Source organism: Orcinus orca, chromosome 9, assembly GCF_937001465.1.
Source record: "Orcinus orca chromosome 9, mOrcOrc1.1, whole genome shotgun sequence".
NCBI lineage: Eukaryota > Metazoa > Chordata > Mammalia > Artiodactyla > Delphinidae > Orcinus > Orcinus orca.
Genome location: NC_064567.1, coordinates 72,789,509 through 72,809,677, shown reverse-complemented (window position 1 = coordinate 72,809,677; position 20,169 = coordinate 72,789,509). Strand labels below are relative to the sequence as shown.

Here is a 20,169-nt window from a genome sequence, read left to right as displayed (position 1 = left end):
TATCTTGTTCGATTTATACCTAAGTATTTCATTTCTTAGAATCCTAATATAAATGGTATTGTGTTTTTAATGTCCAATTCTACTTGTTCATTGTTGGTATATAGAAAAGTGACTTTTGTATATTAATCTTGTATACTGCAGCCTTGATATAATTGCATTGTGTACTTTTTGGTCTGTTTTCTTTTATCTAGCATAATATTTTTGAGATTCATCCATGTTGTGTGTATGAGTAATTCACTCCTATTTATTCACAATGTGCATCTATCTTGGGTTGCCAGATTTAGCAAAAACAAAAACACACCAAGAACCATGGAGCTCAGTTAATTTTGATTTTCAGGTAAATAATGGAATACTTTTTTAGTATATTTCATACAATACTTGGGATATACTCATACTAAAAATTATTATTTATCTGAGATTCAAATTTTACTGAAAATTCTATATTTCATCTGGCAACCCTATATAAATCACAATTTGTTTATACATTCAGCTGCTGATGAACATTTGGGTTATTTCCACTTTTTGAATATTATGAACAAAGCTGTTATGAACATTCATGTACATGATATTCTTGTAGTCATATTTTCATTTCTTTTGGAAAAATATGTAGGAATAGAATGCTGAGTCATAAGTGTTATGTTTAACATTATAGTAAACTGTCAAATTTCTTTCTAAAATGATTGTACCAATTTCACTTTATTCAGAATGAAAGAGAGATCCAACTGCTTTATATCCTAACCAGAAGTTACCATTGTTATTCCTTTTAATTCTGGCCATTCTATTGAATGTGAAATGGTATCTCATTGTGGTTTTACTTAGGATTTCCCTGATGACTAATAATGTTGAATATTTTTCATGTATATTTTCTCATTTGATTATTTTTTGGTGAAATGTCTGTTCAAGTTTTTGTCCAGTTTTTATTTTATTTTATTTTTTGGTCTAATTACCATTTTGCAAAGTTCTTTATATATTCTGGGTGCACATCCTTTGTCAGGTCTGTGTATTGAATATTATCTTTCACTCTGTGTCTTGCCTTTTTATTTTCTAAATGGTGTCTTTTAAAAGGTTTTAATTTCAATAAAGCCCAGTTTATCATTTTTTTAACTAGTAAGTGCTTTTCCCAGAATTTTTTGCCTACCTTAACGTCACAAAGATTTTCTCCTAAGTTTTTATTTCTGAAGTTTTATGGCTTAAGTTTTTACAATTGGTCTAAGATTCATGGCAAATTATACGTGTATATAGTATGAGGTAAGGGCCACATTTCTTTTTTTTTTTCCCATATGGATATCCAATTTTTCCAACACCATTTGTTGAAAAGACTTTCCTTTCTCCCATTGAATTACATTGACCTTGTCAAAAATCAATTGACTAGGTATGTGTGGGTCTATTTCTAGACTCTCTATTGTGTTCCACTGACCTAAAATTCCATTGTTATGTCATTACCACTGTCTTAATTGCTGTCTTAAAATTAGCTATTGTAGGTCTTCCAGCTTTGTTGTTCTTTTATCAAAATTGTTTTGTCTATTTTTGGTCCTTTAAATTTCCAAATAAATTTTGTAATCAGCATGTTGATTTCTGCACATGCAAAAAGACTGCTGGGATTTTGATTGAAATAGCATTAAATTTATAGATCGATTTGGGGAGAATCCATACCTTTAAAAATATTCAATCTCTAAATCAACGAATAAGGTACATCCTATTTATTTAGGTATTCTTTATTTATTATTTTTTTAACATCTTTATTGGAGTATAATTGCTTTACAATGGTGTGTTAGTTTCTGCTTTATAACAAAGTGAATCAGTTATACATATACATATGTTCCCATATCTCTTCCCTCTTGCGTCTCCCTCCCTCCCACCCTCCCTATCCCACCCCTCTAGGTGGTCACAAAGCACCCAGCTGATCTCCCTGTGCTACGCAGCTGCTTCCCACTAGCTATGTATTTTACGTTTGGTAGTGTATATATGTCCATGCCACTCTCTCACTTTATCACAGCTTACCCTTCCCCCTCCTCATATCCTCAAGTCCATTCTCTAGTAGGTCTGTGTCTTTATTCCCGTCTTACCCCTAGTTTCTTCATGACCTTTTTTTTTCCTTTTTTTTTTTAGGTTCCGTATATATGTTTTAGCATACAGTATTTGTTTTTCTCTTTCTGACTTACTTCACTCTGTATGACAGACTCTAGGTCCATCCACCTCACTACAAATAACTCAATTTCGTTTCTTTTTATGGCTGAGTAATATTCCATTGTATATATGTGCCACATCTTCTTTCTCCATTCATCTGTCAATGGACACTTAGGTTGCTTCCATGTCCTAGCTATTGTAAATAGAGCTGCAATGAACATTTTGGTACATGTCTCTTTTTGAATTGTGGTTTTCTCAGGGTATATGCCCAGTAGTGGGATTGCTGGGTCGTATGGTAGTTCTATTTGTAGTTTTTTAAGGAACCTCCATACTGTTCTCCATAGTGGCTGTACCAATTTACATTCCCACCAACAGTGAAAGAGGGCTCCCTTTTCTCCACACCATCTCCAGCATTTATTGTTTGTAGAATTTTCTCCCTTTTCTTCCTTCTCCCTTTTTTTCTTGATGCGTCTGGTTAATGGTTTATCAATTTTCTTTATCTTCTCAAAGAACCAGCTTTTAGTTTTATTGATCTTTGCTAATGTTTCCTTCATTTCTTTTTCATTTATTTCTGACCTGATCTTTATGATTTCTTTCCTTCTCCTAACTTCGGGGTTTTTTTGTTCTTCTTTCTCTAATTGCTTTAGGTGTAAGGTTAGTTTGTTTATTTGAGATGTTTCTTGTTGCTTGAGGTAGGATTGTATTGCTATAAACTTCCCTCTTAGAACTGCATCCCATAGGTTTTGGGTCACCGTGTTTTCATTGTCATTTGTTTCTAGGTATTTTTTGATTTCCTCTTTGATTACTTCAGTGATCTCTTGGTTATTAAGTAGTGTATTGTTTAGCCTCCATGTGTTTGTATTTTTTACAGATGTTTTCCTGTAATTGATATCTACTCTCATAGCATTGTGGTCGGAAAAGATACTTGATACGCTTTCAATTTTCTTAATTTTACCAAGGCTTGATTTGTGACCCGAGTTATGATCTATCCTGGAGAATGTTCCATGAGCACTTGAGAAGAAAGTGTATCCTGTTGTTTTTGGATGGAATGTCCTACAAATATCAATTAAGTACATCTTAATGTATCATTTAAAGCTTGTGTTTCCTTACTTATTTTCATTTTGGATGATCTGTCCATTGGTGAACATGGGGTGTTAAAGTCCCCTACTATGATTGTGTTACTGTCCATTTCCCCTTTTATGTCTGTTAACATTTGCCTTATGTATTGAGGGGCTCCTATGTTGGGTGCATAAATATTTACAATTATTATATCTTCTTCTTGGATCAATCCCTTGATCATTATGTAGTGTCCTTCTTTGTCTCTTGTAATAGTCTTTATTTTAAAGTTTATTTTTTCTGATGTGAGAATTGCTACTCCAGCTTTCTTTTGATTTCCACTTGCATGGAATATCTTTTTCCATCCCCTCACTTTCAGTCTGTTTGTGTCCCTAGGTCTGAAGTGGGTCTCTTGTAGACAGCATATATACAGGTCTTGTTTGTGTATCCATTCAGCCAGTCTATGTCTTTTGGTTGGAGCATTTAATCCATTTACATTTAACATAATTATCAATATGTATGTTCCTATGACCATTTTCTTAATTGTTTTGGGTTTGTTATTGTAGGTCTTTTCCTTCTCTTGTGTTTCCTGCCTAGAGAAGTTCCTTTAGCATTTGTTGTAAAGCTGGTTTGGTGGTGCTGATTTCTCTTAGCTTTTGCTTGTCTGTAAAGGTTTTAATTTCTCCATTGAATCTGAATGAGATCCTTGCTGGCTAGAGTAATCTTGGTTGTAGGTTTTTCCCTTTCATCACTTTAAATATGTCCTGCCAGTCCCTTCTGGCTTTCAGAGTTTCTGCTGAAAGATCAGCCGTTAACCTTATGGGGATTCTCTAGTATGTTATTTGTTGCTCTTCCCTGGCAGCTTTTAATATTTTTTCTTTGTATTTAATTTTTGATAGTTTGATTAATATGTATCTTGGTGTGTTTCCCCTTTGATTTATCCTGTATGGGACTCTGTGCTTCCTGGACTTGACTATTTCCTTTCCCATATTAGGGAAGTTTTCAACTATAATCTCTTCAAATATTTTCTCAGTCCCTTTCTTTTTCTCTTCCTCTTCTGGGACCCCTATAATTCGAATGTTGGTGCATTTAATGTTGTCCCAGAGGTCTCTGAGACTGTCCTCAGTTCTTTTCATTCTTTTCTCTTTATTCTGCTCTGCAGTAGTTATTTCCACTATTTTATCTTCCAGGTCACTTATCCGTTTTTCTGCCTCAGTTATTCTGCTATTGATCCCTTCTAGAGAATTTTTAATTTCATTTATTGTCTTGTTCATCATTGTTTGTTTGCTCTTTGGTTCTTCTAGGTTCTTGTTAAACGTTTCTTGTATTTTCTCTATTCGATTTCCAAGATTTTGGATCATCTTTACTATCATTATTCTGAACTCTTTTTCAGGTAGACTGCCTATTTCCTCTTCATTTGTTAGGTCTGGTGGATTTTTGCCTTGCTCCTTCATCTGCAGTGGGTTTTTCTGTCTTCTCATTTTGCTTAACTTACTGTGTTTGGGGTCTCCTTTTCACAGGCTGCAGGTTCATAGTTCCCGTCGTTTTTGGTGTCTGTCCCCAGTGGCTAAGGTTGGTTCAGTGGGCTGTGTAGGCTTCCTGGTGGAGGGGACTAGTGCCTGTGTTCTGGTGGATGAGGCTGGATCTTGTCTTTCTGGTAGACAGGTCCACGTCTGGTGGTGTGTTTTGGGGTGTCTGCGGCCTTATTATGATTTTAGGCAGCCTCTCTACTAATGGATGGGGTGTGTTCCTGTCTTGCTAGTTGTTTGGCATAGGATGTCCTGCACTGTATCTTGCTGGTCGTTGAGTGAAGCTGGGTCTTGGCGTTGAGATGGAGATCTCTGGGAGATTTTCGCCACTTGATATTACTTGGAGCTGGGAGGTCTCTTGTGGACCAGTGTCCTGAACTTGGCTCTCCCACCTCAGAGGCATAGCCCTGATGCCTGGCTGGAGCACCAAGAGCCTTTCATCCACACAGCTCAGAATAAAAGGGAGAAAAAATAGAAGGAAAGAAGATATTATAAAATAAAGTACAATAAAATAAAGTTATTAAAGTAAAACAGAAAAAATAATTATTAAGAAAAAAATTTTAAAAAGTAAAAAAACCCCCAAAGAACAGACAGAACCCTAGGACCAATGGTAAAAGCAAAGCTGTACAGACAAAATCACACACAGAAGCATACACATACACACTCACAAAAGGAGAAAAAGGGGGAAAAAAATATATATCTTTGCTCCCAAAGTCCACCTCCTCAATTTGGGATGATTCGTTGTCTTTTCAGGTATTCCACAGATGCACGGTACATCAAGTTGATTGTGGAGATTTAATCTGCTGCTCCTGAGGCTGCTGGGAGAGATTTCCCTTTCTCTTCTTTGTTCGCACAGCTCCCGGGGCTCAGCTTTGGATTTGGCCACGCCTCTGCGTATAGGTCGCCCGAGCGTGTCTGTTCCAGCTCAGACAGGACGGGGTTAAAGGAGCAGCTGATTCCGCGGCTCTGGCTCACTCAGGCCGGGGAGTGGGGGGTGGGGGGTGAGGGAGGGGCACGGTGGCGGGTTGAGCCTGCGGCCCGCAGAGGCCGGCGTGACGTTGCACCAGCCTGAGGAGCGCTGTGCATTCTCCTGGGGAAGTTGTCCCTGGATCCCGGGACCCTGGCAGTGGCGGGCTGCACAGGCTCCCGGGAGGGGAGGTGTGGATAGTGACCTGTGCTCACACACAGGCTTCTTGGTGGCGGCAGCAGCAGGCTTAGCGTCTGATGCCCGTCTCTGGGGTCTGCGCTGATAGCTGCGGCTCGCGCCCGTCTCTGGAGCTCCTTTAAGCGGCGCTGTGAATCCCCTCCCCTCGCGCACCAGGAAACGAAGAGGCAAGAACAAGTCTCTTGCCTCTTCTGCAGCTTCAGACTTTCTCCCAGACCCCCTCCCAGCTAGCCGTGTTGCACTAGCCCCTTCAAGCTGTGTTCACGCCACCAGTCCTCTCCCTGGGATCCGACCAAAGCCCGAGCCTCAGCTCCCAGCCCTCGCCCGCCCCTGCGGGTGAGCAGACAAGCCTCTCAGGCTGGTGAGTGCTGGTCGGCACTGGTCCTCTGTGCAGGAATCTTTCCGCTTTGCTCTCCGCACCCCTGTTGCTGTGCTCTCCTCTGTGGCTCCGAAGCTTCCCCCCTCCGCCACCTGGAGTCTCCGCCCGTGAAGGGGCTTCCTAGTGTGTGGAAACCTTTCCTCCTTCTCCGCTCCCTCCCACTTGTGCAGGTCCTGTCCCTATTCTTTTGTCTGTTTTTTCTTTTTTCGTTTGCCCTACCTAGGTATTTGGGGAGTTTCTTGCCTTTTGGGAAGTCTGAGGTCTTCTGCCAACATTCAGTAGGTGTTCTGTAGGAGCTGTTCCACATGTAGATGTATTTCTGATGTATTTGTGGAGAGGAAGGTGCTCTCTGCGTCTTACTCTTCTGGCATCTTGAAGCTCCTCTCTATTTAGGTATTTAATTTCTCTCAGCAATGTTCTACCTTTTTTACATAGAAGATTTACAGATCTTTCATTATTCTACTTTATATTTTTTGTTGCTATTGTGAATGCCACTTTTAATTTTATTGGTAGTTGTTGCTACTATTTAGAGATGTAGTTTATTTTTTTCATAGTTACAGGTCTTACTAAAGTTATCTATCTACTTCTCTTTGAGTGAGTCTTGGTAGTTTGTATCTTTCAAGGAAAAGAACTTCATCTAAGTTAGCAAATTTATAGGCATATTCTTGTTCATAGTATTCCTGTATTAACCTTTTAATGTCTTTGGGATTAATAGTGATGTACCTTCTTTGATCCCTGATATTGGTAATTTCTCTTCTCTTTTTTGTTTCTTCATCAGGCTTCCTACAGTTTTACTGATTTTATTGATCTTTTAAGGAAACAGCTTTTGCTTTCAATGACTGTTTCTAATGTTTTTCTGGTTTTGATTTCACTGATTTCTGCTCTAGTCTTTATTATTTCTCTTGTACTTGCTTTGGGTTTGATTTGCTCTTCCTACTCTAGTTTCTCAAGGTGGAAACTTAGTTTACAGATTTTAAATCTTTTTCTTTTCTAAAGTAAGCACATAATGCTGTAAGTTTCTCTTAAAGCAGTGCTTTAACTGTACATTGACGCTTGAACAATGTAGGTGTTAGGGGCACCAACCCCCGTGCAGTTAAAAACCAAGTATAACTTTACAGTTGGTCCTCTGTGTCCACATCCTTGAATTCAACCAGCTGTGGGTCGTGTAGTACTACAGTATGTATTTATTGAAAAAGGAATCCATGTATAAGTGAACACATACAGTTCAAACTCATGTTGTTCAAGGATCAACTGTAATCCACAAATACTGATATCTTGCATTTTCATTTACTTCAACATAGTTTTTTATTTTCATTGAAACTTCCTCTTTGTGCCATAGGTTATGTAGAAGTAGGTTCTTTAATTTTCAAATATTTGTGGATTTTCCAGATATATTTCTGTTATCGATTTCTACATTTTAATTCTGTTATGGCCCAAGAACATACTTTACATGTTTCCTTTGAAATTATAAGTTTTTTCTTCCAGTGGTACAATCGATAGCTAATGGGAAGCAGCCACATAGCACAGGGAGATCAGCTCCGTGCTTTGTGTCCACCTAGACGGGTGGGAAGGAGACTCAAGAGGGAGGAGATATGGGGATATATGTATATGTACACTTGATTCAGTTTGTTATAAAGCAGAAACTAACACACCATTGTAAAGCAATTATACTCCAATAAAGATGTTAAAAACAAAAAAAGAATATTGTTTAGTTCAGTGAACAGTCCATGTGCACTTGAGAGAAATGTTTTCTGCTGTTATTGGGTGGAGTGTTCTATAAATATCAGTTAGATCTAGTTGGTTGATAATATTGTTCAGGTCATCTATATCCTTAGTGATTTTTTGCCTGCTTGTTCTATCAAGTACTAAAGCCTTCAGCTAAAAATGTGGATTTGTCTCTTTCTCCTTTCAGATGTACCAGTTTTTCTTCTTGCATTTTGAAGTTTTTCTTAAGTGCATCAACATTTAGTTGTTGTTTTTTTTTTTGCCTATGGATCATAGTTTCCTGTTTCTTTGCACATCTAGGTATTGTAGAAGATGTACTGAATTCTGTGCATGAATGTTAAGAGACTCTGAATTCTGTTTTCTTAAGAAAATGTTGATTTTTATCCTCATAGGCAATTCAAATATTGACTGATCATCTTGAACTATGTAATCTTGGTTTTATGCTTTGTTGGGGTTAATCTATAGAAAGTCTCAAAACTTGGCAGGACCCAACATCCAAGTTCTATCTCCTTTAGGGATCTTGTCATGGCTTGGTTTTAGGATTTGTTAGAGCAGGTCTAGAGTCAGCCTTACTCTAAGGTGTGGTCTTTACTCCTAAGGTGTGACTTTTTTTGGTGTCTCAGCTATATGCCTGAGGTATTAAAAATGGTGTTAATGTGACCTCTCCACTCTGGCTGGGTTGTGTTTTCAACATCTCCACTATACTGCTTGACTTCTATCTCGGCTGTACTCTCGGCTTTGTAGCAGCTGCTCTGTGGTAAGCCACGGGTAATCTTATCCTCAGAGAAGGATTCCCAAGGGATGTCTACATGGACTTCTGCCCCCTACCTCATGTCCACAGCTCTCTCATTTTGCCTCTCCAGTTGTTTAAGCTGCCCTGAAATTCTACCTCTGCCTTTTAGCTCAGTGGGACTGCCATGTTCTCTCTGGTTTCCATTTTACAGAAATATGGTCAAAAATTTGTTCCCAGGAAGCATGCTGAAAATTCATGGACTTTCTTAATGAGTTTCCTTTCTCTCAGGAATCACAGTTTTGTGATATCTCTTATCCAGTGCTTGGAAACAATTGTCCTATGTCTCATATATTTTGGCCAGTTTTATGGGTGTTTATGGGAAAAGGCTAGCAAGTATCAGTTAATCCTAATATATTAATTCAAAAATATGTGTATATCATAGAAGGAGTAATGGTATTTATTTCTGAGTATAGTTTTCCCTAAATTTTCACCTATACGAATTAACCACTTCTGTAACTTTTATTTATTATTATGCTCATTCTTATTTCCCTGGTTAACCATGGCTGTGGAATTTAGTTTCTATCATAATAACCCAGCATCTTTAATTTGTTCTTTGGATTATATCTTTAGGATTTACTATTAGATTTATAGCAAGTGACATCTTTGTGTAAATATTGGACTTTTAGTAAAAGCAAGTCATAACTTATAGGGAATGACTTAAGAGGCACCAGAAAACTTTCTAATTCCAGGTGGGAAACTGAAGATCATTGGTGTTTTGAGGAAAGGAAGTCACTGAAAATGTCAAAAGGTCAAAGAAAGGAAGTCTTTGTTTTCCCAAACCACACGGCAAAGAATGACCTCAAGCCTTTAATGTTTTCTGTCCTAATTATGACCCTAAATAATGGGGATAGGTGGTAATGAATGGCAAACATAAGTTTTTATGAAATAAACAAAAGAGAACAAAATTATTATGACCTATGGAGTGTAGTTTGTAAAATATATCCATTAAAACAAACTTTTTTTGTTATGGTTGCCTTCTGGGATGTTGGAATTTTATTTGTGTTTTTAATTTCAAATCTCATCCTTTCATATTTCACGAGGTTCTCCCCACAACAATTTCAGAGGATGCTGATGAACAAATACTTTGAGAAATAGAAATATTTTTAGAGCTCTCTATCAATTTTAAATAGCCATTAGGATCCTATATGTCCTAATACCCAAAATTATAGTTTACTGTATCTCTTTCCAACTATCATTTCACATGTCTTGTCCAATATTAGCTCCATGTACTTCTAAAGTCAATGGTATTTTTCCTTTGCCTTATCACAGAACCGATCTGAGCACTGTGTGTGACATTCCCACACTTAGCCACAAGATGGCGTTGCAAACCAACATTTTTGCAGATACATGATCTCCCTCAGCTTGCACTGATGATTTTGTTTCATATTTCTTTGTTATATTTTAACATATCCCTTATTTTTTTCTTTTCCATTTGCAGTGAGAACCAGTAAGAACTAAACAGATTAAAAATTGGACCTTTCAAGGATGTATTTCTTCTTTTGGTTGTTACCATGCTCTCTCATTTTCAGATGTGTCACCTAGGACAATGCAAAAATTAATCACACTCCCCCTACTCTGTAGATGTTATTGTTATTTAACTTATTTTGGAATATTTCAGTGCCTTACACTTAAGCTAAGGATATAGGCTACATAGTGTACTTACCATGGGGAACTGCATTATAAAATCATAAGCATTTGCTTCCTTTGCTGCTTTCTCAATGTCTTCATCAGTCACGCCATCTTGCCCATATCTAATATTGTTATTAATGGTTGTCCCCCAAAAAACAGGCTCTTGGCTGACCACTCCAAAATGTTCTCGATAATGCTGTACATTTAAAGTTCTGATGTCGTTACCATCCACCGTGATCTGTGAATCCAAAGGAATGAATCACGTTGTGATGCCTTTCACTGCATTGGGTTAGAGTCCTTTTTACTACTGCAGAACATAAGCTGAGAAGCAGGTTATTTCAGGAAACAATGACTGACTATATTTTGATAAAATATTTATAGCATGTATAATGCCAATAGACTTTTTCTGGTAGTTGGGAATTAATAAAACCTAAAAAAAATGACTTAAAATTTGGCCAAACTACCTGAATATCTTTACTCTACGATCCACAAATTAGGTATTATGAGGATACATACTCTAGGAGCCACAAATATTATCATGTAAACACATGTAAAAAACTGCAGTTTTGTTATTTTAAGACTGATGTGACCTTTGCACTTTTTTTCCAGGAAACATCCTTTCTTCCCTTCAACAGCCCACTCCTCTGCAAAAGGTAAAAGTGCATTCTATTCACTGCTATAAGTAATATTAAATGAACATTGTCTTCTCCATAGATAGTACCATTACCTATTATCCCAACATACTCCAATGACAGAAGCCAAGGTTTGATAATTATAACTCTGGTATTTCACACCAACTGGTATTCTGTCTGGGCATGGATATTCTATGCAACTGCTTTATGTAAGGAATGCTAATCCAGTAATTTATTTATTCAATATTAGCATGGATACATGAGTCTAGTAAACTCCAAATGAAGACTTAAGAAATCAAATTTAAGTTTTAGAAGAGTAGATTTTCTTTTAAAAATTACAGTTGAAAAACTGAATAGAAGCATTAAGAATTATGCTTCTGTGACTATCATAGTCTTGTACTCTATGCTGTTTACAAGGGTGAGAAAGTTAAGTGCAACATATGGATGACAGAAAAAAATGAGACAGTATATTTTCTACAGATATTATTCTTTTGGGATGTTTTGAGAAACTGAAATTCTTGATAAGTTCTGCGTACTACAAATTACTATTTTATTTTTCTCTATAGCATTTATTATCTTCTAACATATTATATAATTTACTTATTTTATTTATTGTCTGTCTCTACTTATTAGAATGTAAACTTGATGAGGGAAGAGAGGTTTTTATGCTTTGTTCACCAATGTATTCCCAGCACCTAGAAGAATGTCTGGCACTTTGTAGGTGCTCAATAAATATTTGTTGAATGGATGAATATGCAGTAAAGAAAACAATATGGTTTCTCTCCCAGTTCCACTGTTAAAAATTAAAAGTTGACACAGGTGTAAGCTCTCTGTAATAGGTGGAATTTCCAAATCTTGTCGTGTGGACTGTGTGTGATCTTGCTAGGTGCACTTACAAAGTTGTCATCAGGATCACATAACCTCTGCAAAAGTTGGACTGCTGTATTCTTCCCATTGCCGTTGAGGCCAACCAAGGCTACTGTCTCTCCAGACTTAATTCTGAGATTCAGACATTTCAGAATCTATTTGGAAAGTATGGGGAAAAAATTCCATAAAACTAGGATAAGAATATGATTTACCTATCTTCAGAAATGTAATGTATAATTATAAACAGGAAAAAATTCTCTGGCACTTAAAAAACAAATTTAGATCTTATTACGTTTTTTTCATGTATGTGTATAATAACCTACAAAATTTTGGAGAAAAACACTAATCATCTCTCTATATAAAGAGGAGATCTAAATTGAGTACTTAAAGATTATTAACTAGCCACAGGAATCATTTTTTCATATTTTCAACCAAAATAATTTATGTGAATTTCATGACTACGAAGTTAGTGAAAGTTGTATCTTCTAACTTGCAACAATTGAATGAAATCTTGCCAGATATCCCTGTGAGCTATTTAAGGAAGTTCTTTCTTAGAATATATGTAACATTGTTGCAAAACAGACTCCAAACTAAAACAATTGGCAGACTTCTTAGCGACTCCCACGAATAGGATTTCACCACTAGAAAGCCTCTTTTTCTAGCGGTGGATCTCACAGGGACATTTCAACTTAGGGGGAGTACTTCTACAATTTTCTCAATAACTGAGGGTTGTTACCAGCATTTAGTGTCCCAGGGACCTGCAATATGAGAGAAACCTCACAAAAATTACCTTCCCAAAATGACAACAGTAATCCTGTTGAGAAACTCTCACCTATCTTTGCTTACATTTTCCCAAAACATGGGAATATCCCCTTGGATTCTTTCACTTTGATCTCCTCATTTGTAAAGAAAGAGACTCTGTAAACAAACCAAATGTAAAACCTTCAAAGGGCCAAGCAAAGAAAAATTCTCTAAAGGAGGTGACAAATCAGGGACCCCCAGTGAGAGTACCTCCTCTCCCACCTGCACTTTTACTCTAGAATTCGCATCTGTTCTTTCTTTGGAAGAATCTGTGTTTTGTTTATTTAAAGTGGGTGGACTTTCGGGGGGGTAATTATTTATTTTTCAATTTAACAAAAAAGCGTATGTTTCAAATGTTCATTTAAAAAATACTTGTTTAAAACCCATACAATGTAACGACAGAGTCGGTGCTTAAGTCTTCAGGAAGCCAACCCAAATGTAGTTGCAAAATGGAATTAAAATGCTCTATTTATGTTAAGAAAAATGATAGAAGACAACACTATTCCAATAATGGTAATTAAGTAACAAAAATTTTTAAAAATAAAGAGCTTTGAAAAAAAGAATTTCAATCAAAGACTTACAGAAAAATAAGGAAGTAGGAGTAGGTATATATTTTTTTGATGCAAATTATGCAGGAGATATTTGGACACTTTAAAAGACATTGAAGGTTGATGGCATCAGTAATTTTACCAATTTCACTTAAAATCATGTCATCCTTTTTCTATAAAGCAGGTGTTTTATTAGGAAGTACTCTTTGCAATCTTTAACAGTAACTACCTTTTTAGATAAATACACTAATAAGATGAAAGGATGAAGACAATAGAAGAGACAGACACATTTTTACAAGAATTTGTCAAAGGCTGAATGATAGAGGGAGAAGGATGCACTTTATGCTGAGTGTGTGTGTGCCTGTGTAAAAGTGAGAGAGAAAGAAACTGAGGCAAAAATGCTGGTGTAGTAAAAGTCCTAGGAAAGGGATAATGGAAAGACACAATATATGCACAATTCCCCCAGGTTAGAAACTTTAGAAAGTTCAAATAAGTTATCTATGCTGAGTGGGAAAACATTCAGGGACCACCAGTAGGTGGCAACATCAATCCAAGACACTTTTGCTGTGCTCCCAAATCCAGAGTGAAGGAATTCCAGGAAGTCAAAAATGCTTTAGTCAGTTCAATATAGAGAGGAGGCTGCAAAATGTAACTAGGTCTTCTAGAGTTATTTGTCCATTACGAATCTATCCTTCCCTCTTTCCTTCCTCTCTCTCTTCCTCCCTCCCTCTCTATCTCTGTCTCTCTCTCTCTCCCCTCAAGTCTCTAAACAAAGTAGCCAAATCTTGGTCAAAGTGATCCTAAACAATCTCATATGAGGAGATCCTAGCCAGTGGAAGGTAATTAGAAAACTGTACATTTCCATAATTAAATTTTACTTACTTTGATAGATGGTCTTGATGGATAACTGAAAGAAACATTTTTAAATTCCACATTTCCTTCTATGCATTCCAATTTATAGCCGGTTGTTGAAAACTTATCTATAGCAGTTTTCTTGGAAAAACAAAGAGGACATTATAAATCTTAGAGAAACTAGGCTGACATGCTCTATATCCTAAAAGTAGTTTAAAGATGGGTTTTCTTTTACAGTGTTCTCCTTTCTGCTTCAGAAGTGCATTGAGTTAGATATGAAGGTTTCAATAAAACACAATCTCCTTGTTGAAGAGTTAAAATAATCTGTCTTTCCATAGCCAACTGGGCAACATGGATTTTGCCCATCTTTTTAAGTGTAATGAAAGTGCCTGTTTTTTGGTTTCCTTCTTGCAGTAATGATAGTTATCTTTCAAGGCAGTTAGGAGTCTTACTTTAACAATAATGTGGAAAATATTAAAGGCGGCTCCTCTGGCTATAGTGAAGGTTTCAAAGCTATGGGCTGCTGCTCCAATGCAATAACTACTATGGATTACACTAATAAAAACCTACAGGAACAAAAAATAATATTTATCCGTCACAGTTATACAAGAGGGACAACAGAATGAAGTGTATACTTGGTTGAAACTCAGAGGTATATTAGAGAAATTAGGTAGGAAAGAATGGAAAACGCTGCCAAATATAAAGGAAATATTAGTTAATCCAAGTGCAGCTGGCCTTTTCCTAATGTTGAACGACTTCTAATTGTCCCCTAATCTTGTCGTTATTACCTGTTGGGAAGCTGAGCAGAAAAATCTGCTTACTGAGGAGTGCTGAACATACATGAACCTGGGTGGGTAAGGAGGTGAGCTGTACTTCCCTACATGCTGGTTAACTCCTTAACTTTAAAGAAAAGGATATTATAGATTTCACTGTCTTAGAGATGCTGTACTATTTTTTCCCAAACTTTTCTGAATTCATATATTAGTGGACACCTGTTCATTTTCAGACAGACACATCTCTGCCAAAAGTCAAATAAGCAAAGAACCCCACAGGCTAAGTGCTATTTTCCCTGTCTTATAGATGAGGAAGCTAAAGCTTAGCAAGTCATACACCTATAGTCACACATAAATTGAGGAGGAAAAATGTGCTAAAAATTCCTCATGCTCAAGTTTCATTTATCAGAAATAAATGTATAGCTTAAAGACTTAAAAATGAAAGTCTCAAGTTCAAAAGATGACTTTAGTTGACAGAAAAGAAATCTACATACAATGGGAAGGCCAAATGAGAACTAAAGTATACAGACCAGATCAATTTAGTTCAGCAAGACAAATGGTTCTTAATCCTGAGCCGATCTGTTTATTATTGAAACTTGGGAGCATAACTGAAAAAATTACAATTTAACGTATAACCATTAAGAGTTTAAAAAACTCTAAATTGATGTTGGCCAGAGCTGTGTATAGTCTGTTTTTAACATTACTGCATGCTGGAAGGACAGAGGAAGAGCAGGAAATTCCAATCTACAGAATATTTCCAGAAGAAAACATTTAGCAAGGTGAATGTAGAGCGCTCTCTTATTTCAGCAAGATGGAAAGGAAGCAGTCTCACTAGAGGCTGGTCTTTTTGACTTCTGGATTAAGACAACTCTGTCTCCCAGTGGAGAATTCAATTATGATTCTTTAAAAAACATCATGCTTTTAGAAGACACTAAGCATGCAGGATGAGTAAATCCTGCCAATGTATAACAATAATTTAAAGGTGTATAAAATCATTTGAAGGAAACAAATATTTGTTTATTAAAAACACTCATCTTCAAACATTCAGTCATTCAGAGAGAAATTTTTAATAAATTCTAGGTAAGAAAATATTATCCAGGCCAGTTACCTTTGTTCTCAAATAAGACTTACAGCAAGGAGAGTTCCGATGGTGTAATCAGGTTCTCCACTAAGAATCAAGGAGGTTCCATACCAAAAAGCAAGTCCGTAGGTTCCATTCATAAACAAGTACACAGCACCAAGAGAGAGTTTCGAAGCTATAGCTTTTTTCATGCCAACATTCTTTGCATCTTTTAGATTCTGAGTATACCTTAAAAAGACAAAACACAATATGATAGCCTTGGGGGAAAATAAAACCAAGCAGATATTATCATAATTAAAGGAACAGACCTTTGAATTTCTTTTTCCTGGGCCCCAAAGGCTATGACTGTTCAGATTGATAACAAGACTTCTGCTACAGCCCCAGCTTTGGAATAAGCATTTAATTCCTTACTGGACAATGAGATAACTATCTGTAATAAACAAAGACCACAGTTAACCAAAGAATAACCTGGGATGGACAAATATCATATGATATCACATATATGTGGAATCTAAAAAAAGGCAACAAATGAACTTATCTACAAAACAGAAGTAGAGTTACAGATAAAAAATAAACTTAGGGTTACCAAGGGGGAAGGGGAAGGGAGGGATAAATTGGAAGATTGGGAATGACACATACACACTACTATATATAAAATAGATAACTAATGAGGACCTGCTGTATAGCACAGGGAACACTACTCAATACTCTGTAATGGCCTATATGGGAAAAGAAGCTAAAAAAGAGTGGATATATGTATATGTATAACAGATTCATGTTGCTTTACACCTGAAACTAACACAACATTGTAAATTATACCCCAGTAAAAAATTAAAGTGTGATTGATTATCAGAAAAAAAAAAAAAAAAACCTGGGGTAGTAACCAGGTGCAAAGAATTCAATTCAGGTAGAATCTAGAATAACAAAATTTTACTATTGAAAAGGTACTTATCACTTATTCTAACCCCATCAGTTTGCAAATGAGGAAACCAATGGTCACGGGTATTGACTTTTTAAAGTCTCACCACAGTGAACAGAGTCTAAATCTCTATTTTTCCTTCTAATAGAGCTTCACTGTTTTTTCTCTGTGCTTTTAAAAGCTTAGAAAATGAGTATCTATATTAATACAATTTGGAAAAATTTGATTTGGAGAAGGATATTAGGGCCACAGTTCTTTTTATGTGCACCCTGGAAATCAGTGTGCCTGATGTGACTTGATTTGATTTGTTATTATGTAAAAAACAAGACTTCCAGAGAGTATGAGTCACAGAGTTGTGGCACGAAGAGGAATATGACTCCTGAAACTAATACTACATAATGCAGCCTGCCTAGTAAATGCTGTATCGCCACATAGTAAAATGTGAGATTTTAGAGAGAGAGAGAGAGAGAGAGGAGACTATCATTCTTGGTGATATTAGTCAGGTTTACCAGATTTATCAAAAATTTTAATACAGAATGTGCCTTTTTCTTTATTATACACCCCACTTACTATTCCTTTAATTGGTAAAAGATTTAATTTAGTAATTAGCATAAGAATTCAATGAAAGGAAGAAAGGAAATTGTCTTCAGAGTTGTGAGTCTGTAACTACAGCTTGCTCACATAACAAATCTATCCATTTTCAAAATACATTCCACATAATTGGAACTAATTTTATGTAAGACATGCACAGATGTTTGTTTAAGCAGAAGGTAGTATAAACTGAGTAATACTCATTATTTACTGATTTCACTTAATAAAGACAGCTATCACTGGAGGGGAAGCTGCACATAGCACAAAACCTTGTACATAGCCAGTATTCAATATGTGTTTGCCCAATTAAATTGAACTGAAGGATGCTAGAAACCATCCAGCCTGGCTTCTTTAGTCATTTAGATAATTTTGACTTTACTTGCTTCCTACTTGCAATTAGTTAACAACAATAGCAGACTTTAGTTTCCCCACTGCTGTCCTTTTAAATCTCATTGTCCACTTCACTTCTTGGGCAGTTAAGGCTCTGATTTTAGTAACATATTGTGGGTAATCTTCCTACTGAGGGGTCCTCATTTCAAATAAGCTGGGGATGAAGATTTTGACAAGGGTTACAAGGTCAACACTAGAAGTCACACTAAATAAAGATCTGCTGTCTATACACACAAGTCTATTGTGAAGGAATTATTCAAACACAGAATATTTTTGTTGCTGAAAATTCTTATTTGGTTGAATTTGTATGTTGCTAGCAAATAAACTCAGCGAATTTTATGGCTTTGACTTCCATAAAGAACAACTGGCTTTGAAAATTTTTTAACTCCAAAAAAACCCCAAAACAAAACAAAACTCCATCTCTTAAGAATACACTGTGCCTCCAATCTAGGAAATGGGTATACACATTGGTAGAACTATATTGGCAGAGATATATATATTTTGCCTTGCACAAAGAGCATTGGTTTCAAAACCAGGCTGTAAATAGATTAATATCTTGTAAAGAGATTAAGATTAATACAGTATAACAGTGCTAAAAATATAATTTAAATGTAAATACAAAGTTTGTTTTAAAAAATTGAAACAGATTTACATACTACATAAAAATATACATTAGCAGACATTTTAAATGTTAATTCAGAGCTTTATAAAAATATAAACTTGAAATGGCTGACATAAAATAGTCACATAATAGCTCAGGTGTTTACTGTTTTAGGATTGTCTCATTCTGTTCTAGTGAAATGAATTGAAACACATTTATCTGGGAATTTAGACAACACAAGGCTTTCCCAGCATTCAATGTATAACAGCATAAAGCTTTATCCATGCTATTATTTGAAACTGCATTAGGTTCTAAATGAAGTGGAATGTTTTAAAATGTTAGTAAGGTATTAAAACCAAACCTCACTGTAGCCAAATAACTTGAAGATAGAAAGGTAGTTAATATTCCTTCCTATTTTGGGACACAGGAAAAAAAAATAGAAATGCCTTCTTTTTTATACAAACTCAGTAAAATATCTAGTTCACATTCCTGCTTCCAGTTAACACTACATTAGTCATCTTGCCTACCCTAGAAAACATGGCTGCTGAAGCAATTATAAGAGGTGATGTGGACAGAGTCACCAGGGTGAGTTTCCAGCCCTTCACCAAACCAATCGCCAGGCCAGCCGAAAAAGTAGACATGTTTTGAAACAACAGAGCAATCTTGTCTCCAATACCATCATTGATTTTGTTGATGTCATTGAAACAAGAAAATAAATGCAGTTAAGTCATTTATACATCATATATGAGAACAAAGTTGATAAAATGCATATCCATCCTCTTACTCAGTCATGCGAGTATTAAGTTCACCGATGCCACAACTGTCAAACCAGCTGGTGTCCTGAGACAAAATTGAATGAAAAAACTGTTTTTGAATTCTCTTGGTCTGTCGAGCTGCAGTCATAACCCCAAAGGAAATCTGTATGTAGCCAAAAACCAAGGCAGTAACTCCTATTCCAACATAATACAGGATCAACCTGAAAAAAAGATTATTGGAAATTTTAGTGAGACTGAAGCACAACTTTTTTCCCTTGTTACCAAAAAAATGAAATCTGTCATAATATTTGATTAAGAGTATTTGGGCTAAAGCCTATAAGATAACTAAAAATAAACCACCATGAGAAAGACTGAAGTATGCTGATGTAGGAATCTAGGTTACCCTTGTAAGACGTTTAGAGTATGTCTCTCTTATACTATTAGCAAAGATTAGCATTTCAAAACATATTCGCTACTTATAGCTTCTGTCCATATGTTTAATACTTTCATTTGAAAATGTTACATTGATGTAATTATGATAGCTGTATGTGGAAAAGGAGGGTAAAGAAATGATAGTAGTCAAAAGCATTTTATAAAACTCTTTAAATACATATACTTAAAATCCAAAATTCAACTTAAGGAATTTACCCTAAGGAAATATGTACAAAGATTAATCTAAATTACTGTTCATTATAGCATTAATTATAATACATAAACTTGAAAACATTCTAAATAGCTACCAGTAGGAGACCAGATAAGAAATGTAGTCATTTCATACCAAAATCTATGGAATGCAGCAAATGCAATACTAAGGGGTACTAAGGGGAAGTAGGCCTATAAACAAGAAAAATCTCAAATAAACAATCTAGCTTAACACCTAAAGGAACTAGAAAAAGAAAACAAATGAAGCCCAAAGTCTGTAGAAGGAAGGAAATAATAAAAATCAGAGCAGAAAT

At 36.0% G+C, this 20,169-nt stretch overlaps 1 protein-coding gene across 1 annotated transcript in view; it reads right to left on the bottom strand.

Annotated features, from left to right (window-relative positions):
- Positions 1-20,169, bottom strand: part of ABCB5 (ATP binding cassette subfamily B member 5) — a 113,410-nt gene that overhangs the window by 80,030 nt on the left and 13,211 nt on the right. Inside the window, 8 exon segments of the mRNA XM_004263450.1 lie at positions 10,438-10,641; positions 11,932-12,057; positions 14,134-14,244; positions 14,556-14,669; positions 16,008-16,185; positions 16,266-16,387; positions 18,986-19,158; positions 19,244-19,434. Coding sequence (XP_004263498.1) covers positions 10,438-10,641; positions 11,932-12,057; positions 14,134-14,244; positions 14,556-14,669; positions 16,008-16,185; positions 16,266-16,387; positions 18,986-19,158; positions 19,244-19,434 — 1,219 coding nt within the window.